Below are 26,021 nucleotides of genomic sequence, written 5' to 3' on the forward strand. Positions count from 1 at the left end.
GCCCTGCATGCACCCTAAAACATGGAACAGGTGTGGGATCAGGTGTGGGATCAGGTGTGGGATCGATCAGGTGTGGGATCAGCTCGGGCAGGAACGGCACCATGCCCTGCATGCAGCCTGAGAGAGGGATCAGGTGTGGGATCAGGTGTGGGATCAGGTGTGGGATCAGCTTAATTGGGGTCTGAACTCGTGGGTCTGGGGTTTGGACACCTGGGATCGGGGTCTGAACTCCTGGGATCGGGGTTTGCACAGTCCAGGTTGGGGTTTGTTCACTTGGGTTTGGGGCTGATTTTGGGTTCCCCCAGGACCAGGATCTCTCTCCCCAGGTGTTTCTGGGGTTCCCCCAGGTGTTTCTGGGGTTCCCCCAGGTGTTTTTGGAGTTCCCCCAGGTGTTTTGGGGTGCCCCCGGGTGTTTGTTTCTGGGGTTCCCCCAGGTGTTTTTGGGGTTCCCCCAGGTGTTTTTGGGGTCTCCCCAGGTGTTTTGGGGTGCCCCCGGGTGTTTTGGGGTGCCCACCTTCGGCGATGGCCCCCAGGACCAGGATCCCTCCCCAGGTGTTTTTGGGGTCTCCCCAGGTGTTTTTGGGGTCTCCCCGGGTGTTTTGGGGTGCCCCCGGGTGTTTTGGGGTGCCCACCTTCGGCGATGGCCCCCAGGACCAGGATCCCCGACTCCTTGACCACCCACTCGAGGTGGAAGAGCAGCTCCTTGAGCAGGGGCAGCAGGTGGGGCAGCAGCTCCTCCCGGAACACGTTGGCCAGAACGTCCAGCGCCGCCGCCGAGCACTTCCCTGGGCACCGAGGGGTTAACGGGGCACCCCAAACTCACAGGGACCCCAAAACCAACGGGGCACCCCCGAAACCCACGGTGACCCCAAAACCCACGGGGATATCCCTGAAACCCACGGGGACCCCAAAACCCACGGGGATATCCCTGAAACCCACGGGGACCCCAAAACCTACAGGGACATCCCCAAAACCTACAGGGACATCCCAAAACCCACGGGGACCCCAAAAGCAATGGGGACATCCCCAAAACCTACAGGGACATCCCCGAAACCCACGGGGATATCCCCAAACCCACCGGGACACCCCTAAAACCTACAGGGACATCCCCAAACCCACAGCGACCCCAAAAGCCCCCAGATTCACCCGAAACCCCCCCAGATTCACCCCAAACCCCCCCAGATTCACCCCAATCCCGTCCCTACTGAGGTTCCAGTCGCTCAGCGTGTCGTTGTGCCCCCAAAACCCCCTCAGGAACCCCAAAACCCCCCAGATTCACCCCAAACCCCCTGTCCCTATCCCTACTGAGGTTCCAGTCGCTCAGCGTGTCGTCGTCGTCCTCGTCGTCCCCGTCGCCGTCGCCGTCCCCGCGCTGCTCCTCGTGCGCCAGCGTCACCGTGCGCGATTTGTGGAAGCGCGGTTTGATGTCCTGGTCGCTGTCGGGGACCGCCTCGTCCTCCTCCACGTCGCCCTGCGGGTATCGCGATACGGAACCGGTGTGTCGCGACATGGAACCGGTGTGTCATGATATGGAACCGGTGTGTCGTGATATGGAACCGGTGTGTTGCGATATGGAACCGGTGTGTCGCGACATGGAACCGGTGCGTCGCGACATGGAACCGGTGTGTCGCGATACGGAACCGGTGTGTTGTGATATGGAACCGGTGTGTCACGACATGGAACCGGTGTGTCACGACATGGAACCGGTGTGTCGTGACATGGAACCGGTGTATCACGACATGGAACCGGTGTGTTGCGATATGGAACCGGTGTTTTGTGACATGGAACTGGTGTGTCACGACATGGCACCGGTGTGTCGCGATATGGAACCAGTGTGTCACGACATGGCACCGGTGTGTCGCGATATGGAACCGGTGTGCTGTGATATGGAACCGGTGTGTCGCCATATGGAACCGCTGTGCTGTGATATGGAACCGGTGTGTCGCGACATGGAACCATTGTATCATGACATGGCGCCATTGTATTGAAACGTGGCACCATTGCATCACAACGTGGCACCGGCATATCGCAACACGGCACCATTGTATCATGACGTGGAACCATTGTATCACGACATGGCACCGGTGTATCACGACATGACGTCGTATCACAAAGTGGCACCGCGGTATCGCGACGTGGCAGCGTTGTACCGCGACGTGGAACCATTGTATTGCGATACGGCACCATTGTATTGCAAAACTGCGCTATTGTATCACGACATGGAACTGTTGTATTGTGACATGGAACCATTGTATCACAACACGAAACCATTGTATCACGACATGGAACCATTGCATCACGACATGGCACCGGCATATCGCGACATGGCACCGGTGTATCGCGACGTGACGTTGTATCGCGAAGTGGCACCACGGTATTGCGACATGGCAGCGTCGTATCACAACATGGCACCACTATATCGTGGCATGGCACCGTTGTATTGTGACATGACATCATCATAACGTGACGTGACGTTATATCATGACGTCATCATGACATGACATCATCATATCATTGCATGACAACATCAAATCACTATGTGACGTCATAATATCATGACATAATCATAACGTGACATGACATCATCATATTGTGACGTGACATCATCGTATCACGATGCGACGTCATCATATCGTGACATGACACCATCATATCGTGACGTGACGTCATCGCGACAGAGCCCCCCGGCCCGTGGCGGATCAGACAGTACGAACACAAGTGACCATCAGGGGGGTCAGTGTGAGGCTGTCATCATCTCCAGTGCTCCCAGTACAGCCCCACCAGTGCCCTCCCAGTACAGTCCCAGTACAGCCCCAGTACAGCCCCAGTACAGCTCCAGTACAGCCCCAGTACAGCCCCAGTGCTCCCAGTACAGCCCCAGTACAGCCCCAGTGCTCCCAGTACAGCCCCAGTACAGCCCCACCAGTGCTCCCAGTACAGCCCCAGTACAGCCCCACCAGTGCTCCCAGTACAGCCCCAGTACAGCCCCACCAGAACAGCCCCAGTGCTCCCAGTACAGCCCCAGTACAGCCCCAGTACAGCCCCACCAGTGCTCCCAGTACAGCCCCACCAGTGCTCCCAGTACAGCCCCAGTACAGCCCCCCCAGTACAGCCCCAGTACAGCCCCACCAGTGCTCCCAGTACAGCCCCAGTACAGCCCCAGTACAGCTCCAGTGCGGCCCCAGTGCTCCCAGTGCCCTCCCAGTATCCCCAGTATCCCCAGTGCCCACCTTGAGCAGGATGATGTCGATCTCCGAGTACCGCATCCCGTGCACCAGGATCGGGATCAGCCTGGCCGTGGGGGGATTTGGGGTCAGCTTGGGGGGATTTGGGGTCAGTTTGGGGGGATTGGGGTCAGGTTGGGCTGGATTTGGGTGGATTTTGGGCGGATTTGGGGTCAGTTTGGGCTGGATTTGGGTCAGTTTGGGGGGATTGGGTGGATTTTGGGTGGATTTGGGGTCAGGTTGGGGCAGATTGGGGTCAGGTTGGGGGTGATTGGGGTCAGTTTGGGCTGGATTTGGGGTCAGTTTGGGGGGGATTTGGGTCAGTTTGGGGGGGATTTGGGGTCAGTTTGGGGTCAGGTTGGGCTGGATTTGGGTGGATTTTGGGCGGATTTGGGGTCAGTTTGGGCTGGATTGGGGTCAGTTTGGGGGTGATTGGGGTCAGTTTGGGGGGGATTGGGGTCAGTTTGGGGGGATTTGGGTGGATTTTGGGCGGGTTTGGGGCGGATTTGGGTGGATTTTGGGGTATATTTGGGTATATTTTTGGGGTCACTCACTGCACCAGGTGTGCCGTCAGCTCAGGGTGGATTTTGGGGTGGATTTTGGGTGTATTTTGGGGTATTTTGGGGTATTTTTGGGGTCACTCACTGCACCAGGTGTGCCGTCAGCTCAGGGCGGATTTGGGGTATATTTTGGGGTATATTTTGGGGTATTTTTGGGTATTTTTGGGGTCACTCACTGCACCAGGTGTGCCGTCAGCTCAGGGTGGATTTTGGGGTGGATTTTGGGGTATTTTTGGGTATTTTTGGGGTCACTCACTGCACCAGGTGTGCCGTCAGCTCAGGATGGATTTTGGGGTATTTTGGGGTGTATTTTTGGGTATTTTTGGGGTCACTCACTGCACCAGGTGCGCCGTCAGCTCAGGGTGGATTTGGGGTATATTTTGGGGTATTTTTGGGTGTATTTTGGGGTATTTTTGGGGTCACTCACTGCACCAGGTGTGCCGTCAGCTCAGGGTGGATTTGGGGTATATTTTGGGGTATTTTTGGGTGTATTTTGGGGTATTTTTGGGGTCACTCACTGCACCAGGTGTGCCGTCAGCTCAGGGTGGATTTGGGGTATATTTTGGGGTGGATTTTGGGGTATTTTTGGGTATTTTTGGGTCACACACTGCACCAGGTGCGCCGTCAGCTCAGGGTGGATTTTGGGGTGGATTTTGGGGTATTTTTGGGTCACACACTGCACCAGGTGCGCTCTCAGCTCAGGGTGGGTTTGGGGTATATTTTGGGGTATATTTTGGGGTATTTTGGGTATTTTGGGGTCACTCACTGCACCAGGTGCGCCGTCAGCACGTCCTTGCAGATGGGCTGCTCGGCCAGCGTCAGCCAGAACTCGCAGGCCTCCAGCGCCACGCTCTCGTCGCTGTCCTGCGTCCTCTGCAGCATGTACTGAGGGGAGGGGGCACAGGTGAGCTCACCTGGGCACAGGTAACCCCCAAAACACTCACCTGGGCTCAGGGAACCCCCAAAACACTCACCTGGGCTCAGGGAACCCCCAAAACACTCACCTGGGAACAGGTAACCCCCCAAAAACTCACCTGGGCACAGGGAACCCCCAAAAACTCACCTGGGCACAGGGAACCCCCAAAACACTCACCTGGGCTCAGGGAACCCCCAAAACACTCACCTGGGCACAGGGAACCCCCAAAAACTCACCTGGGAACAGGGAACCCCCAAAAACTCACCTGGGAACAGGGAACCCCCAAAACACTCACCTGGGCTCAGGGAACCCTGAACTGTGCCCCAATCCCCTCATCTGGGAACAGGTAACCCCAAACTGCCCCAAACCCCTCACCTGGGCATAGGTAAACCCCAAACCATGCCCTAAATCGCTCACCTGTGCCCAGGTTACCCCCCCAGACCACTCACCTGGGCTCAGGTAAGCCCTGAACTGAACCCCAAACCTGTGACCTGAGCTCAGGTAACCCCCAAACCGCTCACCTGGGCCCAGGTGACCCCAAATCTCATCCCCCCAGCCCTCACCTGGGCCCAGGTGAGCAGTTTTGGGGCTCACCTGGATGATGCTGTTTGGGGTTACCTGGGTGCAGTTTGGGGTTACCTGGATGACGCTGTTTGGGGTTACATGGATGATGTTTGGGGTTACCTGGATGATGCTGTTTGGGGTTACCTGGCTGATGCTGTTTGGGGATTACCTGGGTGCAGTTTGGGGTTACCTGGGTGCTGTTTGGGCTCACCTGGCTGCAGTTTGGGCTCACCTGGATGATGCTGTTTGGGGGCTCACCTGGCTGCAGTTGGGGCTCACCTGGATGATGCTGTTTTGGGGTTACCTGGGTGCAGTTGGGGCTCACCTGGATGATGCTGTTTGGGGGCTCACCTGGATTTTGGGGCTCACCTGGATGATGCTGTTTTGGGGTTACCTGGATGATGCTGTTTGGGGGTTACCTGGGTGCAGTTTGGGCTCACCTGGATGATGCTGTTTGGGGTTACCTGGCTGATGCTGTTTGGGGGTTACCTGGGTGCTGTTTTGGGGTTACCTGGCTGCAGTTTGGGGTTACCTGGGTGCTGTTTGGGCTCACCTGGCTGCAGTTTGGGCTCACCTGGATGATGCTGTTTGGGGGCTCACCTGGCTGCAGTTGGGGCTCACCTGGATGATGCTGTTTTGGGGTTACCTGGGTGCAGTTGGGGCTCACCTGGATGATGCTGTTTGGGGGCTCACCTGGATTTTGGGGCTCACCTGGATGATGCTGTTTTGGGGTTACCTGGATGATGCTGTTTGGGGGTTACCTGGATGATGCTGTTTTGGGGTTACCTGGGTGCAGTTTGGGCTCACCTGGCTGCAGTTTGGGCTCACCTGGATTTTGGGGCTCACCTGGATGATGCTGTTTGGGGGCTCACCTGGATTTTGGGGCTCACCTGGATGATGCTGTTTTGGGGTTACCTGGATGATGCTGTTTGGGGGTTACCTGGATGATGCTGTTTTGGGGTTACCTGGGTGCAGTTTGGGCTCACCTGGCTGCAGTTTGGGCTCACCTGGATTTTGGGGCTCACCTGGATGATGCTGTACATGTGCGGGATCAGGCGGTCGATGCGCACCTCCAGCAGCATCACCAGCGCCCGGCACACGTTCTTGCGCACCTCGGGGTCCTCGTCCACCGCCAGCGCAAACAGGTGCTGGGGAGGGGACAGGTGAGGGCCCAGGGACACCCAGGGACACCCAGGGATCCTCATGGACACCCAGGTGATGGGGAGGAGACAGGTGAGGGCCCAGGGACACCCAGGGACCCCCAGGGACACCCATGGACACCCAGGGATCCCCAGGTGCTGGGGAGGGGACAGGTGAGGGCCCAGGGACACCCAGGGACACCCAGGGACACCCATGGACACCCAGGGATCCTCGTGGACACCCAGGTGCTGGGGGGGGACAGGTGAGGGCCCAGGGACACCCAGGGACACCCAGGGACCCTTGTGGACACCCAGAGACACCCACAGAGCCCCAGGGACACCCAGGGACCCCCAGGGACACCCAGGGATCCTCATGGACACCCAGGTGCTGGGGAGGAGACAGGTGAGACCCCAGGGACACCCAGGGACACCCAGGGAAACCCAGGTGCTGGGCACAGGTCCAGGTGAGACCCCCATGGACCCCCAGAGCCCCCCAGGTGCTGGGCACAGGCCCAGGTGAGACCCCCAGAGCCCCCCAGGTGTTGGGCACAGGCCCAGGTGAGACCCCCAGAGCCCCCCAGGTGTTGGCACAGGCCCAGGTGAGACCCCCAGAGCCCCCCAGGTGTTTGGCGCAGGCCCAGGTGAGACCCCCAGAGCCCCCCAGGTGTTGGCACAGGCCCAGGTGAGACCCCCATGGACCCCCAGGTGTTGGGCGCAGGCCCAGGTGAGACCCCCAGAGCCCCCCAGGTGTTTGGGACAGGCCCAGGTGAGACCCCCAGAGCCCCCCAGGTGTTTGGGACAGGCCCGGGTGAGACCCCCAGAGCCCCCCAGGTGTTTGGCACAGTCCCAGGTGAGACCCCCATGGACCCCCAGGTGTTGGGCACAGGCCCAGGTGAGACCCCCCAGAGCCCCCCAGGTGTTTGGGACAGGCCCAGGTGAGACCCCCATGGACCCCAGGTGGGACAAGCCCAGGTGAGACCCCCATGGACCCCCAGGTGCTGGGCACAGGCCCAGGTGAGACCCCCATGGACCCCCAGGTGTTGGGCACAGGCCCAGGTGAGACCCCCATGGACCCCCAGGTGTTTGGGAAGGCCCAGGTGAGACCCCCATGGACCCCCAGAGCCCCCCAGGTGTTGGGCGCAGGCCCAGGCGCCCCCAGGTGCCCCCACCTCGATGAAGGTGTCGATGTTCTCCATCAGCGCCTGCGCCCGGTCCATGATGAACTGGTTCACACAGGCGATGGCGTGGGACCTGGGGGGAGGGGGGTCACCTGGGCACCCCGAACCCCACCTGGGCACCCCTGAGCCACCTGGGCACCCCCAAACCCCACCTGGGCACCCCTGAACACCACCTGGGCACCCCTGAGTTACCTGGGCACCCCCAGAGCCACCTGAACACACCTGAACCCCCCTAAACCCCACCTGGGCACCCCAGAGTCACCTGGGCACCCCCAAACCCCACCTGGGCACACCTGAACCACCTGAACACACCTGAACCCCCCCTGGGCACCGCCAAACCCCACCTGGGCACCCCCAGAGCCACCTGAACACACCTGAACCCCCCTAAATCCCACCTGGGCACCCCTGAATTACCTGAACACACCTGAACCCCCTAAATCCAACCTGAACCCCCTAAAACTCACCTGAACCCCCTAAAACTCACCTGTACCCCCAAAATCCCACCTGGGCACCCCCAGACCCACCTGTTCCCCCTATTCCACCTGTCCCACCCGCCTGAATTTGGGGCTGCAGCGCTTGAAGAACTGCAGGAATTTGGGGATCAGAACTCGAGAATTTGGGGATCAAGTGAATTTTGGAAATCAGGATTTTCTGGAGCCAGAAACACCCCAAAAATCCCACCAGGTACCTGGGCACAGGTGTGTCCCCACCTGTCCCACACCTGATTTTGGGGCTGCAGCGCTTGAAGAACTGCAGGAATTTGGGGATCAGAATTCGGGAATTTGGGGATCAGAACCCGATTGAATTTTGGAAATTGGGATTTTCTGCAACCAGAAACACCCCAAAATCCCATCCTCCCCCGGGTACCTGGGCACAGGTGTGTCCCCACCTGATTTTGGGGCTGCAGTGCTTGAAGAACTGCAGGAATTTGGGGATCAGAACTCGAGAATTTGGGGATCAAAACCCAAGTGGTTTTTGGAAATTGGGATTTTCTGGAGCCAAAAACACCCCAAAAATCCCACCAGGTACCTGAGCACAGGTGTGTCCCCACCTGTCCCACACACCTGAATTTGGGGCTGCAGCGCTTGAAGAACTGCAGGAATTTGGGCATCAGAATTTGGGAATTTGGGGATCAGAACCCGACTGAATTTTGGAAATCGGGATTTTCTGGAGCCAGAATCACCCCAAAATCCCATCCTCCCCCAGGTAAGCAGGTACAGGTGTGTCCCCACCTGATTTTGGGGCTGCAGTGCTTGAAGAACTGCAGGAATTTGGGGGTCAGAAATGGGAATTTGAGGATCAGAACCCGACTGAATTTTGGAAATTGGGATTTTCTGGAGCCAGAAACACCCCAAAAATCCCATCCTCCCCCAGGTAAAGGAGCACAGGTGTGTCCCCACCTGTCCCCACCTGATTTTGGGGCTGCAGTGCTCACTGCAGGAATTTGGAGATCAGAAATGGGAATTTGGGAATCAGAACACTTAGAGAAACCAGGATTATTTTGGGGCCACCACAGAATCACCCCAAAATCCCATCCTCCCCCAGGTACCTGAGCACAGGTGTGTCCCCACCTGATTTTGGGGCTGCAGTGCTTGAAGAACTGCAGGAATTTGGGCATCAGAATTTGGGGATCAGAACCCAACTAAATTTTGGAAATCGGGATTTTCTGGAGCCAAAAACACCCCAGAAATCCCACCAGGTACCTGAGCACAGGTGTGTGCCCACCTGTCCCACACCTGAATTTGGGGCTGCAGCGCTTGAAGAACTGCAGGAATTTGGGCATCAGAATTTGGGAATTTGGGGATCAGAACCCGACTGAATTTTGGAAATTGGGATTTTCTGGAGCCAGAATCACCCCCAAAATCCCATCCTCCCCTGGGTACCTGAGCACAGGTGTGTCCCCCACCTGATTTTGGGGCTGCAGTGCTTGAAGAACTGCAGGAATTTGGGGATCATGACGTTGAGGGGCCGGTTCAGGGCGTCGCTGTCCAGCAGCTCCGAGGAGTCCTCGCAGATTTTCTGCAGCGCCCCGAAGGCCCCCTGGGAGCACAGGTGGGGGCGGGGTCAGCGGCGGCCACGCCCCCCCCCCGGTGAGCCCGGCTGCCCCGCCCAGGTGCACCTCGCAGGTGTTGTAGTCCTCGGAGTTGAGCAGGTTGCAGAGCTGGGGCAGCAGCTCCGGCCACATCTGCAGCTCCCCCTTGGAGGCGATGGTGGTGATCAGGATACCTGGGGACAGGGGCGCAGGTGAGCTGGGAACGGGGGGTTTGAGGGGTTTGAGGGGGTTCTGGGGGGTTTTGGGGGGTTTGAGGGGGTTTTGGGGGGAGATTTGGGGTCCCATCTACAGCTGCCCCTTGGAGGTAATGGTGGTGGTGATCAGGATACCTGGGGACAGGGGCGCAGGTGAGCTGGGAATGGGGGGTTCTGGGGGGTTTGAGGGGGTTTTGGGGGGTTTGAGGGGGTTTTGGGGGTTTTGGGGGAAGATTTGGGGTTCCATCTGCAGCTCCCCCTTGGAGGCGATGGTGGTGATCAGGATACCTGGGGACAGGGGCGCAGGTGAGCTGGGAACACGGGGTTTTGGGGGGTTTGAGGGGGTTTTGGGGGGTTTTGAGAGGGTTTGAGGGGGTCTTGGGCCATTTGGGGGTCCCATCTGCAGCTGCCCCTTGGAGGCGATGGTGGTGATCAGGATACCTGGGGACAGGGGCACAGGTGAGCTGGGAACGGAGGGTTTAGGGGGGATTTTGGGGGGTTTGAGGGGGTTTTGGGGGGTTTGAGGGGGTTTTGAGAGGGTTTGAGAAGAGTTTTGAGGTATTTGGGGTCCCATCTGCAGCTCCCCCTTGGAGGTAATGGTGGTGGTGATCAGGATACCTGGGGACAGGGGCACAGGTGAGCTGGGAACGGGGGGTTTAGGGGGGGTTTTGGGGGGTTTGAGGGGGTTTTGGGGGGTCCCACAGGTACCCAGGTGCCCCAGGGCAGTTTTAGTTCAGGATTTTTGGCTCACACAAGTACCCAGGTGTGCCCCAGGTACCCAGGTGTGTCCCCAGGTGTGTCCCAGGTGTCCCCAGGTGTGTCCCAGGTGTGTCCCCAGGTGTGTCCCCAGCTGTCCCCAGGTGTGTCCCAGGTGTGTCCCAGGTGTTTCCCCAGGTGTGTCCCAGGTGTGTCCCCAGCTGTCCCCAGGTGTGTCCCAGCTGTCCCCAGCTGTCCCCAGCTGTGTCCCAGGTGTGTCCCAGGTGTGCCCCAGGTGTGTCCCAGGTGTGTCCCAGCTGTCCCCAGGTGTCCCCAGGTGTGTCCCAGGTGTGTCCCAGGTGTGCCCCAGGTGTGTCCCCAGCTGTGTCCCAGGTGTGTCCCAGCTGTCCCCAGGTGTCCCCAGGTGTGTCCCAGGTGTGTCCCAGGTGTGCCCCAGGTGTGTCCCCAGCTGTCCCCAGGTGTCCCCAGGTGTGTCCCCAGGTGTGTCCCAGGTGTGTCCCAGCTGTCCCCAGGTGTGTCCCCAGCTGTCCCCAGCTGTGTCCCCAGGTCCCCAGCTGTCCCCAGGTGTCCCCAGGTGTGTCCCAGCTGTCCCCAGGTGTGTTCCCAGATCCCCAGCTGTCCCCAGCTGTGACCCCATGTGTGTCCCAGCTGTCCCCAGCTGTCGCCAGGTGTGTCCCTCACCGATGGTGGCCCGGATCAGCGAGGAGGCGTCGCCCAGGTGATTCAGGCACTCCTGCTTGATGAACTCGGCCACGGGCGGGGGGAAGCTCTGGAAATGAGCCTTGACGTTGTTCTTGAGGATCAGCCCGCTCAGGGAGCGCGTGGGCTCGTCTGGGGGGGCAAAACGGGGTCCCTGAGGGTCACCTGCGCCCCCCAGGTGTCACCTGTGCCCCCCAGGTGTCACCTGAGCCCCCCCAGGTGTCACTGACACCCCCAAACCCTCTGGGACCCCCCCCCATTCAGGGAGCGCGTGGGCTCGTCTGGGGGTACGGGGGCTGGGAAAAGGGGTCTGTGAGCCCCCCCCAGGTGTCACCTGAGCCCCCCAGGTGTCACCTGAGCCCCCCCAGGTGTCACTGACACCCCCAAACCCCTTGGGACCCCCATTCAGGGAGCGCGTGGGCTCGTCTGGGGGTACGGGGGGTGGGAAAAGGGGTCTGTGAGCCCCCCCCGGGGGTCACCTGAGCCCCCCCAGGTGTCACCTGAGCGCCCCCAGGTGTCACTGACACCCCCAAGCCCCCTGGGACCCCCCCACCTTCAGACTTGAGGCGGGTGAGCACGAAGATCAGGTAATTGTTGAAATCGGGGAATTGGTTCAGCTGCTTCAGCTTCTGCACGGGGGGGTCAAGGAGGGACAGGGACACAAAGGGACCCCCCAGGGACCCCCCCCCCCTCCAGGGACCCCCGCCCCACAAAGCCCAAAGGATCCCCCCAGGGACCCCCGCCCCACAAAACCCACCCCGTGGTTCTCCCCACAAGATTAAAACCCCCCTGCCCCGAGGGTCTGAATCCCTCATCCTGGGGGTCCCAGCTCCATCCTGGGGGTCCCAGCTCCATCCTGAGGGTCCCAACCCCATCTTGGGGGTCCCATTCCCATCCTGGGGGTCCCAGCTCCATCCTGGGGATCCCAGCCTCATCCTGAGGGTCCCAACCCCATTTCGGGGGTTCCAATCCCATCCTGAGGGTCCCAACCCCATTTCGGGGGTCCCAGCGACATCCTGAGGGTCCCAACCCCATTTCGGGGGTTCCAATCCCATCCTGAGGGTCCCAATCCCATCCTGAGGGTCCCAACCCCATTTTGGGGGTCCCGATCCCATCTTGGGGGTCCCAGCCTCATCCTGAGGGTCCCAATCCCATCTTGGGGGTCCCAATCCCATCCTGAGGGTCCCAATCCCATCTTGGGGGTCCCAGCCTCATCCTGGGGGTTCCAATCCCATCCTGAGGGTCCCAACCCATTTTGGGGGTCCCAATCCCATCTTGGGGGTCCCAGCCCCATCCTGAGGGTCCCGATCCCATCTTGGGGATCCCAGCCCTATTCTGAGGGTCCCGATCCCATTTTGGGGGTCCCAGTCCCATCCTGGTGGTCCCAGCCCCATCCTGAGGGTCCCAACCCCATCCCGGGGGGGTCTCAGCCCCCTCCTGGTGCTCCCTCCCCACTCCCAAGGGTCTCACCCCCATTCCTGGTGCCCCCAGCCCCCCCGAGGGTCCCATCCCAGTGCTCCCACCCTCATTCCCAGTGCCCCCCGGTACTCCCAGCCCCCTGCTCTGGGATACGTCCTGCACCACCCTCTGGGTGGCCGTGTTGGGTGACTGCGAGTCCTTGAGCAGCTGCAGCACCTGCTGCAGGCCCTGCTCGTCCGGCTGCCAGTCCATGGCCCGGGGGGGGCCGGGGGGGCCCCGGGAGGGGTCCCAGGAGGGTCCCAGAGGGGCCTGGGGGGGGTCTGAGGGGGCTCCGGACCCGGGGGCTGCAGAGAGAGAGAAGGGGGAGTGGGGCTGGGGGAGGTGGGGGGGATAAATGGGGGGGGGAAGGGATGTGGGGGGGTCAGGAAATTATGGGGAAGGGGCGTGGGGGGTCCTGAGGTTGATAAATGGGGGGTTCCGGGTAGATAAATGGGGGGAAATTATTAAACGGAAGGGGAGAAGAAGAGTGGGGGGGTGTGTCAGGAAATTATGGGGAAGGGGCACAGGGCTGAGGTCAATAAATGGAGGAGGAAAAATCAAAAATCAAAAATATGGGGGGAAGGGATGTGAGAGGGGGTGTCAGGAAATTATGGGGAAGGGGCGTGAGGGGTCCTGAGGTCAATAAATGGAGGAGAAAAAAAATCAAAAAAATCAAAAATATGGTGGGAAGGGATGTGGGAGAGGGGGGTCAAGGAATAGGGGGGTTCCCGGGGTTAATAAATGGAGAGGGGAAATTAATAAATGGGGGAAAAGAGCGCGGGAGGGGGGGGATCGATGAATTTTGAGGGGGGGGTCAATAAATGGGGGGAAGAAGGGGCAAAGGGGGGGTCATGGGGGGAGATAAAATTGGAGAAATTCGGGGAACAAGGGGCACGGGGAGTCCTAGGGGGGATAAATTCGGGGGGAAGGGGCGCGGGGGGGGTCGATAAATGGGGGGGGAAGGGGCGCGGGGGGGTCTGGGGGGGATAAATGGGAGGAAGGGGTTGGGGGGGGTCCTGAACATTCGGGCCCCCCCCGGAAGGAGCGGGGGCGGGGCGGGAGCGGCGCACGTGGGGCCGGGACCGGGAATGGCGGGAGAACCGGGACGGGGGGGAGGGGAGGGGAAAGGGAAAGGTCCGGGACCCCCCCGCGACCCCTCCCCATCCTTAAACCCCCCCCCTCCCCATGATTAAACCCCCCCTCATCGCCCCCCGATCTCCCGCACCCCCATTGCCCCCCCGGTTTGAACCCCTGGCCGCCCCCAGACCCCCAAACCCCGTCAGACTCCCCCAAACCCCCTCAGAGCTCCCCACAATCCCCTCAGACCCTCCCCAAATCCCATCAGACCCCCCCCAATCCCTTCAGACCCCCCAAACCCCCTCACAACGCCCCCCCCACCTCCCCAACCACCCCCGTGCCCCGATCCCCCCCCGTTCCCCCCTCCCGAGACCCCCAAACCCCCTCAGGACCCCCTCCCCAATTTCCCCTCCCCATTCTCCCCTCAGCGCCCCCTCAGGCCCCGCGCGCCGCTCCCGCCGCCCCCCGCGCTGCCGGTACCTGCCCGCTGAGTTCCGGGAGGGGGAGGGGGGGGTCCCGGTGTGGTTTTGGGGATGGGGAATTGGGGGGGGGGGGTTCCCCGTGTTTTTGGGGGGGGTCCCGGTGTTCGGGGGGGGGGTCGGAGCGCGGCCGGGGGGGTTTCGCCGCTGCCCCCCGTGACCCCCGCCGGCCACCGTCCGCCCCGCGCGGCCGCGTCACGTGCGCAAAGGGGCGGGGCCTCCGGGGGAAGGGGCGGAGCAGCGCTGGCGGGAAGAGGAGGAGCTACGGCGCGCATGCGCGGAGTCCCCGGGAAGTGGCGGGGACTACAAATCCCCAGCGTGCATCGCGCGCAGGCGGAACCATTGCGGGGCAAGGGGGGAACAACAAACCTCGATGGGCGGGGTGGGACCAAGTGGAGAGGGGGAACAGGGAGGAACTGGGATGAACTGGGGGGCTCAGAGCCAAACTTTATTAATCTGAACCCCCCCCCCCCCCCCAAAGAGTAAACCCTCCATACTGGGAGAACTGGAAGGCGAAAGAAAAGCGTTAACCCTGAGGGGAAAGAGGTGACATTGGGGGAAGGCACCTTGGGGCACTCTCCCCTCCCCAAAACCCACCCAAAACCCCCCAAAATCCCCCCAAAAAACTCCTCAGCACGTCCGAAACCTCAGAACTCTTTATTTCCGTGCCGCCCCCCCCAAACCCCCCCAAAATTCCCCCAAAACGCGGCTGGGGGGGGCGGGGGGCAGCACTGTCAATCAAATCCAGCTGGGGGCAGGGCGATAGAAAAGGGGCGTGGCCCGCACAAAAGGGGCGGGGCCCCCACCTTTCCATTTGGTATTTACAGGGGGTTTGGGGGGGTCCTGGGGATTTTGGGGGGGGGAGGATGTCCCCATCTTTAAATGCGTTTTGGGGGAAGGGGCGTGGCAACATTTAGGCCACGCCCCCATCGCACAGGTAAATTTGGTGTGGGGGGGTCACTGTTATTTAATTCAGTATTTTTGGGGGGGGTGGGCGAGGCCAGGACCCCCCATTCACTGTTTTATTTTTGGGGGGGGGTCTCAGCGTTATTTAATTGGATAATATCGGGGGTGGGCGTGGTGTCCCCAGGAGGGGCGGGGCCTATTTGAGCAGGTATTTTTGGGGGCCCCCCCCGCGGGATTTTGGGGTGTTTTTTTCTTTTTTTGGGGGGGGGGGGGGGGGCCGGGGTTATTTGACCAGGGGTCTCGTCTTGTCGTCGTCGCTGCACTGGTGAGCTTTGTACTTCTGCACCTCCGCCAGGTACTTGGCCCAGGCGTCGCCTTTACTCGTCAGCACCTGCCCCAGAAGAGCCACAAATCACCCCAAAATCATCCCCAAAAATCATCCCCAAAAGAACCCCAAATCAGTCCAAAAATCGGCCCAAAAATCATCCCCAGAATGGTCCCAAATCACCCCTAAATTACCCCAAAATCACTCCAAAAATCATCCCAAAACAGCCCCAAAATGGCCCCAAATCAGCCCAAAATCACCCTCAAAATAACCCCAAAATCACCCCCAAAAATCACACCAAAACAGCCCCAAATATCACCCTGAAATGGCCCCAAATCGCCCCCAAAATCAGCCCAAAACAACCTCAAAATAACCTCCAAAATCACCCCAAAATAGGCCTGAAATAACCCCAAAATCACCCCCAAAATTGCCCCAAATTACCCCAAAAATCACCCCAAAACAGCCCCAAAATCCACCCTTCTCCAACCCCAGGACCCCAAATTTCCCTTCCAGGACCCCAAATCCCCCCGCAGCCCTCAAATTCCCCCACCCGGCCCCAAATTCCTCCTCCCCGCCCCAAATTTCCCTTCCCGGGACCCCCAAATCCCCTCCAGGACCCCCAATTCCCCCCCAAATCCCTCCCGGGACCCCCCGGTTTCCCCCCCGGTCCCACCTCCTCGTCCGTTTTCTGCTTCTTGGCCACCACTCCCGTTTTCAGGGCCAGCTTGTTGCCCCCCCGCCGCCGCCCCACCTGGGGAAGGGACAAACCTGCCCCGTTACCGGGAGCGGGGGCGGAGGGGTCCCGCCGTGACCCCCGGGGGCTCCAACCCGCCCCGAACCCCCCCCGGTACCGGAACCGGGGCTCGGGAGGGAAAAGAACCGGAGGGAGCGCGGAGCCACCGGGACAGGCGAGGCCGCGACCGAGCAGCTCCGGGTACGGCCGAGGAGCCCCGGGAGCGGCACCGGGGCCGTGCCCCCCTCACGCGTTCGGGCCTGGCCGGCGGGAGCGGAGCCGGGAGGGGCCCGCGGGCCGCCGCGTCCTTACGAAGCTGAGCGCGCCGCCGCTCCTCTTCGCGCCGTCAGCCCCGCCGCGCTGCGTGCCGGTACCGCCGCCGCCGCCACCGGACGCCTCCGCGGCCGCCGCCGCCGCCTCGCGCTCCCGCTGCTGCTCCTCCGCCTCCATCTTGCGCTTGAAGAGCTCCAGGAAGCTGCCGTCGTTGGCGAACACGTTGACGCCGCCGCCCGGGCCCGGCGGGGGCGGCGAAGGCGCCTCCGGAGCCTCCCGGTCCTCACCGCGCGCCGCCATCTTGTCCGCCGCCACCGCCGCCGGCGCCGCCCGATGACATCAGCGCGACCTCCGCGGCGGCGGCGGCGCCGCTTGGTGACGTCAGAGCTCGCCGCCGGCGGGGCGGCGTTGCCCGGCAACGCGCGGGGCTCCCGGCGCTACGCCCCGCCTCCAGCAAGGATTGACAGGCGATTGGACCAATAGGAAACGAAAGAAGGGAGGGCGCGGCGGCGCGGCGGCCAATCAGGGCGCGGCGGACGGCGGCGCGGGGAAGATGGCGGCAGCGGCGGCGGGCGGGTGGGCGGCCGAGGGCCCCGAGGAGTTCGAGGACGCGCCCGACGTGGAGCCGCTGGAGCCGACGCTGGCGAACATCATCGAGCAGCGCAGCCTCAAGTGGATCTTCGTGGGCGGCAAGGGCGGCGTGGGCAAGACCACGTGCAGGTGAGGCACCGGGGAAGGTACCGGGTACCGGGAGCGGCACCGGGTACCGGGACGGGGTGGGCGGGGTATCGGGGTTGGATAACGGGATTGGAATGGGATAATTCCGTGGGATAGTGGGGTCGGGATGGGATAACGTGATCGGGACGGGGCGGAAGGGTCGGGACGGCATCACCGGATCGGGGTGGGATACCGGGACCGGGGTGGGATCACCGGATCGGGGTGGGATCACGGGATTGGAATGGGATAACGGGGTCGGGATGGGATCACGGGATTGGGATGGGATGGGAGGAACGGGACGGGATCAACGGGATCAGGGTGGGGGGACACACCTGTCCCCCCCCAGGGGGGTCCCACACACCTGAGAGAGGTCCCAAACCCACCCCCTGCCCCCATTTTCGTGGCAGTTTTGGGGGGATCTGACCCTGGGGGGGCCGATCCGGATGCGGGACCCCCCCAGACCCCCCCATTTCCCCCCTCCCCCAGCTGCAGCCTGGCCGTGCAGCTGTCCCGGGTCAGGGAGAGCGTGCTCATCATCTCCACCGACCCCGCCCACAACATCTCGGACGCCTTCGACCAGAAATTCTCCAAAGTGCCCACCAAGGTCACCGGCTACGACAACCTCTTCGCCATGGTGGGTTTGGGGAGGGGTCTGGAAGGGTCCCATGGGGGTCTTGGAAGGTCTGGAGGGGGCCTGGGGGGCTCCTGGAGGATCCAGAGGGGTCCCTGAGGAGTCTTGGGTGGTCTAGAGGGGTCTCAGGGGGGTTCTGGGGAGGTCTGGAGGGGTCCCAGGGGGGTTCTGGAGGGTCCTGGGGGTCTGGAAGGTCCCAGGGGTGTCCTAGAGGGTCCTGGAGAGGTCCCAGGGGGCTCCTGGAGGGTCTGGAGAGGTCCCAGGGGGGCCTGGAGGGGTCCCAGGGGGGTTCCAGCAGACCTGGAAGGTCCCAGAGAGGTTTGGGGGGAGGGTCTGGAGGGGTCCTGAGGAGGCTTCGAGGGGTCTAGAGGGGTCCCAGAGGGATCTTGGGGGGTCTAGAGGGGTCTCCAGTTGAAGCCCCCTCCCCATTGTCCCCCAATGCCCCCAACATCCCCAATGTCCCCAATCCCCCCAATGTCCCCTGTGTGTCCCCAATGTCCCCGGTGTGTCCCCAATGTCCCCAATGTCCCCAATGTCCCCCCCTCCCAGGAGATCGACCCCAGCCTGGGCGTGGCCGAGCTCCCTGACGAGTTCTTTGAGGAGGACAACGTGCTCAGCATGGGCAAGAAGATGATGCAGGAGGCCATGAGCGCCTTCCCCGGCATCGACGAGGCCATGAGCTATGCCGAGGTCATGAGGTGGGGCTGGGGGCTCACCTGGGGGGGCTCACCTGGGGCCATGAGCTACGCCCAGGTCGTGAGGTGGGGCTGGGGGCTCACCTGGGGGGGCTGGGGTGGGATTTGGGGGGCTTAGGATGGGTTTGAGTGAGCAGGTGATGCTCACCTGGGGCTGTGGGGTGGGATTTGGGGGGTTCAAAAGAGATTTAGGCCAAATATCTGGACCAGGTGAGTGCATCTGGGGCTGTGGGGTGGGATTTGGGGGGTTAAAAAGGGGTTTGAGTGAGCAGGTAATGCTCACCTGGGGGTGTGGGGTGGGATTTGGGGGGTTCAAAAGGGATTTAGGTCAAATATCTGGACCAGGTGAGTGCCTCTGGGGCTGTGGGGTGGGATTTGGGGGGCTTAGGATGGGTTTGAGTGAGCAGGTAATGCTCACCTGGGGGTGTGGGGTGGGGTTAAAAAGGGGTTTGAGTGAGCAGGTGATGCTCACCTGGGATGTGGGGTGGGATTTGGGGGGTTCAAAAGAGATTTAGGCCAAATATCTGGATCAGGTGAGCGCATCTGGGGCTGTGGGGTGGGATTTGGGGGTCTCAGGAGGGGTCTCAGTGAGCAGGTAAAGCCCTAAGGTGGGGTTTAGGCCGAGTACCTGGGGTGTGGGGAGGGGATTTGGGGGTCTCAGGAGGGGTCTCAGTGAGCAGGTCGAGCCCTAAGGTGGGGTCTAGGCCGAGTACCTGGGGTGTGAGGTGGGATTTGGGGGTCTCAGGAGGGGTCTCAGTGGCCAGGCAGCTCTCACCTGGCAATGGGGAGGGGTCTGCACACCCCTGCTGACGCCCCCTGCCCCCCCAGGCTGGTGAAGGGGATGAATTTCTCCGTGGTCGTGTTCGACACGGCGCCCACCGGGCACACGCTGCGCCTGCTCAACTTCCCCACCATCGTGGAGAGAGGGCTGGGGAGGCTCATGCAGATCAAGAACCAGATCAGCCCCTTCATCTCACAGGTGGGGAGGGGTCCCGGGGGGGGGATTTGGGGTCCTGGGGGCGTCCTGGGGGCATTTGGGGCTGGGGGAGATCACAGGAGGGGATTTGGGGCTGGGGAGGCCCATGCAGATCAAAAACCACATCAGCCCCTTCATCTCCCAGGTGGGGAGGGGTCCCAGGGGGGGATTTGGGGCTGGGGGTGGTCCCAGGGGGGTCCCAAGGGGGATTTGGGGCTGGGGGTGGTCCCTGGGGGCGTCCTGGGGGGATTTGGGGCTGGGGGAGATCACAGGAGGGGATTTGGGGCTGGGGAGGCTCATGCAGATCAAAAACCACATCAGCCTCTTCATCTCCCAGGTGGGGAGGGGTCCCAGGGGGGTCCTGGGGAGGGATTTAGGGCTGGGGGGGGTCACTGGATGGGATTTGGGGCTGGGGGCTCCCAGGGGGTGTCCCGGGGGGTCTCACAGCCCTGTCCCCCCCTCCATAGATGTGTAACATGCTGGGGCTGGGGGTGTTTCAGGGCTGGGATTTGGGGCTGGGGGTGTTCCAGGGCTGGGATTTGGGGCTGGGGGTGTTCCAGGGCTGGGATTTGGGGCTGGGGGTGTTTGTGGGGTGGGATTTGGGGCTGGGGGTGTTCCAGGGCTGGGATTTGGGGCTGGGGGTGTTTCTGGGCTGGGATTTGGGGCTGGGGGTGTTTCAGGGGTGGGATTTGGGGCTGGGGGTGTTCCAGGGCTGGGATTTGGGGCTGGGGTTGTTTGTGGGGTGGGATTTGGGACTGGGGGTGTTCCAGGGCTGGGATTTGGGGCTGGGGGTGTTTCAGGGGTGGGATTTGGGGCTGGGGGTGTTTCAGGGCTGGGATTTGGGGCTGGGGGTGTTCCAGGGCTGGGATTTGGGGCTGGGGTGTTCCAGGGGTGGGATTTGGGGCTGGGGGTGTTTCTGGGCTGGGATTTGGGCCTGGGGGTGTTCCAGGGCTGGGATTTGGGGCTGGGGGTGTTTCAGGGCTGGGATTTGGGGCTGGGGGTGTTCCAGGGCTGGGATTTGGGGCTGGGGGGGTCTCACAGCCCCGTCCCCCCCTCACTCCCAGATGTGTAACATGCTGGGGCTGGGGGACATGAACGCCGACCAGCTGGCGTCCAAGCTGGAGGAGACGCTGCCCGTGATCCGCTCGGTCAGCGAGCAGTTCAAGGACCCGGTGAGACCGGGGGCACTGGGACGGACTGGGGGGGACTGGGAGGGACTGGGGGGACTGGGAGGACTGGGAGGGACTGGGGGGATTGGGAGGACTGGGGGGATTGGGAGGGACTGGGGGGACTGGGAGGGACTGGGGGGAATAGGGGAACTGGGAGATTGGGGGGACTGGGGGCACTGGAAGGGACTGGGGGGATTGGGGGAAATGGGGGGAATGGGGGGAATGGGAGGGACTGGAGGAACTGGAAGGAATGGGGGGCACTGGGAGGGAATGGGAGGACTGGGAGGGACTGGGGGAAATGAGGGGAATGAGAGACTGAGGAATGGGAGGGACTGGGAGAGGCTGGGGGAACTGGGGGATTGGGGGGACTGGGAGCACTGGGGGACTGGGGGGCACTGGGGGGATTGGGAGGGACTGGGAGGAATGGGGGCACTGGGAGCACTGGGAGAGGCTGGGGAGAACTGGGAGGGACTGGGGGATTGGGGGGACTGGGGGGAATGGGGGGACTGGAGCACTGGGAGAGGCTGGGGGGGACTGGGAGGGAATGGGGGAACTGGGAGAGACTGGGAGGACTGGGAGAGTGAGGAATGGGAGGGAATGGGGGGATTGGGGGGACTGGGAGGGACTGGGACAGATTGGGGGGCACTGGGAGGACTGGTGGAGCTGGGAGGACCTGGAGGGGAACGGAAGGGGCTGGAATGGGGGAAACGGGCGGGATGGGGACACCACGGGGACAGGGACGGGGCTGAGCCAGTCCGGGCACATTCCTGAGGGGAACGGAGCCCAGGGGGACAGGCAGGGACAGGGACAGACATGGGGACAGGGACAGGGAGCCCTCAGGGCAGCGATAAAGATGGGGACACCACGGATTGTCCTTGTGAGGGCATAAACAGAGCGAGATAAGGCTCGAGATAAGGCTCGAGATAAGGCTCGAGATAAGGCAGGAGCGTCCCTGAGGGCAGGGTGGGCACAGGGACCCCCTCCAGCCCTGTCCGTGTGTCTTGCCCTGGCGTCCCTGTGTCCTGCTGCCTGCACTGTCACCCGAGGTCCTGTCCCTGTGGCACTGCTGTCCCTGCTGTCCCCATTGTCCCCAATGTCCCCAATGGTGTCCCCATTGTCCCCAATGTCCCCAGTGATGTCCCAATGTCCCCAATGGTGTCCCCACTGTCCCCAATGCTATCCCTGCTGTCCCCAATGACCCCAATGCTGTCCCCAATGTCCCCAGTGCTGTCCCCACTGTCCCCAATGCTATCCCTGCTGTCCCCAATGTCCCCAATGTCCCCAATGCTGTCCCCAATGTCCCCAATGCTGTCCCCACTGTCCCCAATGCTATCCCTGCTGTCCCCAATGTCCCCAATGCTGTCCCCACTGTCCCCAATGCTATCCCTGCTGTCCCCAATGATGTCCCCAATGTCCCCAGTGATGTCCCCAATGTCCCCAAGGATGTCTCCAATGACCCCAATGCTGTCCCCAATGGTGTCCCCACTGTCCCCCACTGTCCCCCAGGAGCAGACCACGTTCATCTGCGTGTGCATCGCTGAGTTCCTGTCCCTGTGTCCCTGTGTCACTGCTGTCCCCAATGTCCCCAGTGATGTCCCCAATGTCCTCAATGTCCCCAGTGATGTCCCCAATGTCCCCAATGATGTCCCCAATGACCCCAATCCTGTCCCCAATGTCCCCAATGTCCCCACTGTCCCCCAGGAGCAGACCACGTTCATCTGCGTGTGCATCGCCGAGTTCCCGTTGCTGTGTCCTTATGTCAGTGCTATCCCTGCTGTTCCCAATGACCCCAATGTCCCCAATGGTGTCCCCAATGTCCCCAATGGTGTCCCCACTGTCCCCCAGGAGCAGACCACGTTCATCTGCGTGTGCATCGCCGAGTTCCTGTCCCTGCTGTCCCCAATGACCCCAATGTCCCCAATGATGTCCCCAATGTCCCCAGTGCTGTCCCCAATGCTGTCCCCAATGTCCCCAATGTCCCCAATGTCCCCCACTGTCCCCCAGGAGCAGACCACGTTCATCTGTGTGTGCATCGCCGAGTTCCTGTTCCTGTGTCCTTATATCAATGCTATCCCTGCTGTCCCTGCTGTCCCCAATGACCCCAATGCTGTCCCCAATGGTGTCCCCACTGTCCCCAATGTCCCCAATGTCCCCCACTGTCCCCCAGGAGCAGACCACGTTCATCTGCGTGTGCATCGCCGAGTTCCTGTCGCTCTGTCCCTGTGTCACTGCTATCCCTGCTGTCCCCAATGTCCCCAATGTCCCCAATGTCCCCAATGTCCCCCACTGTCCCCCAGGAGCAGACCACGTTCATCTGCGTGTGCATCGCCGAGTTCCTGTCGCTCTACGAGACGGAGCGGCTGATCCAGGAGCTGGCCAAGTGCCGCATCGACACCCACAACATCGTGGTGAACCAGCTCGTGTTCCCCGACCCGCTGCGGCCCTGCCGCATGTGCGAGGCGCGCCACAAGATCCAGGCCAAGTACCTGGACCAGGTAAAACGCGCCTGGGGGGGGCTAGAAAGGGATGGAAAGGGGTTAAAAAGGGGTTTGAGGGGTTAAAAAGGGGTTTAGGGCGAGTACCTGGGCCAGGTAAAACACACCTGGGGGGCTAAAAAGGGGTTAAAAAGGGATTTATGGGGTTAAAAAGGGGTTTATGGGGTTAAAAAGGGATTTATGGTGTTAAAAAGGGGTTTATGGGGTTAAAAAGGGATTTATGGGGTTAAAAAGGGATTTATGGGGTTAAAAAGGGGTTTAGGGCGAGTAGCTGGGGAGGGGACCCAGGGTGGATTTTGGGGTTTTTGGGGTTTTTATTGGGATTTTACTGGAGATTTTTTTTGGAGGGGTTTTTATTGTGTTTTTATTGGGGTTTTGGGAGGGGTTTCTTTGGGTTTTTATTGGGGTTTTGGGGGTTTCTTGTTGGTTTTTATTGGTTTGGCCCCGCCCAGATTGAAGGAGGAGCCAGGACCAGGATGGGGGGCGGGGAATTTCGGACTGGGGGGGGTCCCAGGGTGGGATTTTGGGGTTTTTAATTGCGTTTACACTGGGTTTTTATTGGGGTTTTATTAAGTTTTTTTGGGTTTTTAATGGGTTTGCCCCGCCCACATTAAGGGAGGAGCCAGGACCGGGATGGGGGGCGGGGAATTTCAGACTGGGGGGGGGGGTCCCAGGGTGGGATTTTGGGGTTTTTTTGGGGTTTTATTGAATTTTCATTGGTTTGGCCCCGCCCACATTAAGGGAGGAGCCAGGACCGGGACGGGGGGCGGGGAATTTCAGACTGGGGGGGGTCTCAGGGTGGGATTTTGGGGGTTTTGGGGGTTTTTATTGCATTTGCACTGGGTTTTTATTAAGTTTTTTGGGGGTTTTTAATGGGTTTGCCCCGCCCACATTAAGGGAGGAGCCAGGACCGGGACGGGGGGCGGGGAATTTCGAACGGGGGGGGGGTCTCAGGGTGGGATTTTGGGGGTCCCATCGCGCCCCCCCCCCCCCCCGCAGATGGAGGACCTGTACGAGGATTTCCACATCGTGAAGCTGCCGCTGCTGCCCCACGAGGTGCGGGGGGGGGACAAGGTCAACACCTTCAGCTCCCTCCTGCTGGACCCCTACCAACCCCCCAGCCCCAAATAACCCCCCCGGGACCCCCAAAAACCACCCCAAACCCCGCCCCGGACCCCAAACCCCCCCCTCATTCCCGGGGTGAGGGGGTGGGGGGGGGGCACAGCCCCTATTTATGCCCCCCCCACCCCCAATTTTGGGGAGGGGGGGGGCGGTTCTGCCCTGTCCCCTCCCCCCCCCCCCTCCGGGGCTGTGTGCACCCCCTCCCCTCCCCCCCCCCCCCGAAATTTGGGGAGGGGGAGGGGGCGGATGTGGGACCCCCTCCCGGAGAGGGGGGGGCGTGTAAATAATAAATTTGAGAAGCAAAATGAGTTGGGGGGGGTCCTGATGGATTTGGGGGGGTCCGGATGGATTTTGGGGGGGGTCCGGATGGATTTTGGGGGGGTCCGGATGAATTTGGGGGGGGGTCCGGATGGATTTTGGGGGGGGTCTGGATAAATTTGGGAGGGTCCACATGGATTTTGGGGGGGTCCGGATGAATTTGGGGGTTCCCGATGAATTTGGGGGGGGGGTCCAGATGGATTTGGGCGGGTCCGGATGAATTTTGAGGGGGTCCAGATGGATTTTGGGAAGGGGTCATGATGAATTTGGGGGGGTCCGGATGAATTTGGGGGGGGGTCCTGATGGATTTGGGGGGGGGGTCTGGAGAAATTTGGGAGGGTCCACTTGGATTTTGGGAGGTCCGGATGAATTTGGGGGTTCCCGATGAATTTGGGGGGGTCCGGATTGATTTTAAGGGGGTCCAGATGAATTTGGGGGGGTCCGGATTGATTTTAAGGGGGTCCAGATGAATTTGGGGGGGTCCGGATGGATTTTGGGGGGATCCTGATGGATTTGGGGGGATCTGGACGGATTTTGGGGGGGGTCCTGGGGTGAATTTGGGAGTTCCAGGTGGATTTTGGGGGAGCTCCAGATGGATTTTGGGAGGGGTCCGGCTGGATTCGGGGGGCTCTGGACAGATTTTGGGGGGGTCCAAATGAATTTGGGGGGGGGTCCGGATGAACTTGGGGGGGTCCTGGGGTGAATTTGGGGGGGGGGGGGGTCCGGACGGATTTTGGGGCGGTGACGTCAGCGCCGCTGGCCCCGAGCCCGCGGCCCCGGGGGCGCCTCATTAACGGCGGATTAAGGGGGGGGGTCCCGGGGAGGATTTGGGGGTCCCGGGGGGGATTTGGGGGTCCCGGAGGGGTTCGGGATCCCGGGGGGGGGGGGCTCAAAGGGGGTGCGGGGATATTTTGGGGGGGTCTCCATGGCCGCCCCCCCCCCCCATGTCCTGTCCCTTTGCCCCCCTCCCCTCCCCGCTGGGATCTGTCCCCGGTGCTGGCCCGAGGCCACCGGGACCGAGCCAGAGCCGCGGGGGGGCCCAAATTAACCCCCCCGAGCCCAAATTAACCCCTCCGAGCCCAAATGAACCCCCCCGGACCCTTAAAACCCGCCCTGCCCCCGTCCCCAAATTAACCCCCCCATAGCCTCGGGGGCCGTTCGGGACCGGCCCGACCGGCGCGGCCGCTCCCGGGGGGCCGGAGCGGGACCCCCCCCCCCCGCTCTGTCCCCGTGTGTCCCCACCCCCCCAATGTCCCCCTCGGGGGTCGCCCCCCGCGGGCTGGCCCGGCCCCGCCGCCATTTAAGGGCTGGAGCGGGGCGGAGGCACCGGGACCGGGACCGGGACCGGGGCGGTGACCGCAGAGCTCGGACCGGGGGTGACCACAGAAACCGGGACCGGGGGT

At 61.7% G+C, this 26,021-nt stretch overlaps 3 protein-coding genes across 6 annotated transcripts in view; 1 reads left to right on the forward strand and 2 right to left on the reverse strand.

The window, feature by feature from the left end:
• The window catches only part of TNPO2 (transportin 2), a 31,564-nt gene extending 17,112 nt beyond the window's left edge, over positions 1–14,452 (reverse strand). For 2 of the 4 annotated variants that reach the window (XM_054518133.1, XM_054518134.1), the window contains exons 1-12: positions 14,260–14,452; positions 12,817–13,007; positions 11,798–11,873; positions 11,227–11,376; positions 9,701–9,807; positions 9,488–9,621; positions 7,573–7,654; positions 6,290–6,412; positions 4,551–4,669; positions 3,231–3,291; positions 1,306–1,471; positions 633–785 (exon numbers count right to left, since the gene is read on the reverse strand). In XM_054518133.1, the coding sequence (XP_054374108.1) occupies positions 633–785; positions 1,306–1,471; positions 3,231–3,291; positions 4,551–4,669; positions 6,290–6,412; positions 7,573–7,654; positions 9,488–9,621; positions 9,701–9,807; positions 11,227–11,376; positions 11,798–11,873; positions 12,817–12,915 (1,270 nt within the window). In that variant the 5' untranslated portion in view covers positions 12,916–13,007; positions 14,260–14,452. Of the gene's footprint in view, positions 1–632; positions 786–1,305; positions 1,472–3,230; positions 3,292–4,550; positions 4,670–6,289; positions 6,413–7,572; positions 7,655–9,487; positions 9,622–9,700; positions 9,808–11,226; positions 11,377–11,797; positions 11,874–12,816; positions 13,036–14,259 lie in introns of all 4 variants that reach the window. The other 2 variants (XM_054518132.1, XM_036400128.2) reach the window with 2 other exon arrangements.
• A 444-nt stretch (positions 14,453–14,896) lies between these two features.
• Positions 14,897–16,822, reverse strand: TRIR (telomerase RNA component interacting RNase). The gene is made up of 3 exons (XM_036400139.2): positions 16,535–16,822; positions 16,163–16,240; positions 14,897–15,555 (listed from the first exon to the last, which is right to left on the reverse strand). The coding sequence occupies exons 1-3, from the start codon at positions 16,793–16,795 to the stop codon at positions 15,448–15,450; spliced, it is 447 nt and encodes a 148-aa protein (XP_036256032.1). The 5' UTR covers positions 16,796–16,822; the 3' UTR covers positions 14,897–15,447.
• A 211-nt stretch (positions 16,823–17,033) lies between these two features.
• On the forward strand, positions 17,034–24,608 carry GET3 (guided entry of tail-anchored proteins factor 3, ATPase). The gene is made up of 7 exons (XM_036400138.2): positions 17,034–17,215; positions 17,699–17,846; positions 18,393–18,541; positions 19,367–19,517; positions 20,579–20,686; positions 22,981–23,178; positions 24,178–24,608. The coding sequence occupies exons 1-7, from the start codon at positions 17,049–17,051 to the stop codon at positions 24,307–24,309; spliced, it is 1,053 nt and encodes a 350-aa protein (XP_036256031.1). The 5' UTR covers positions 17,034–17,048; the 3' UTR covers positions 24,310–24,608.
• The last annotated feature ends 1,413 nt before the right edge of the window (positions 24,609–26,021 follow it).

Source organism: Molothrus ater, chromosome 36 (genome assembly GCF_012460135.2).
Source record: "Molothrus ater isolate BHLD 08-10-18 breed brown headed cowbird chromosome 36, BPBGC_Mater_1.1, whole genome shotgun sequence".
NCBI lineage: Eukaryota > Metazoa > Chordata > Aves > Passeriformes > Icteridae > Molothrus > Molothrus ater.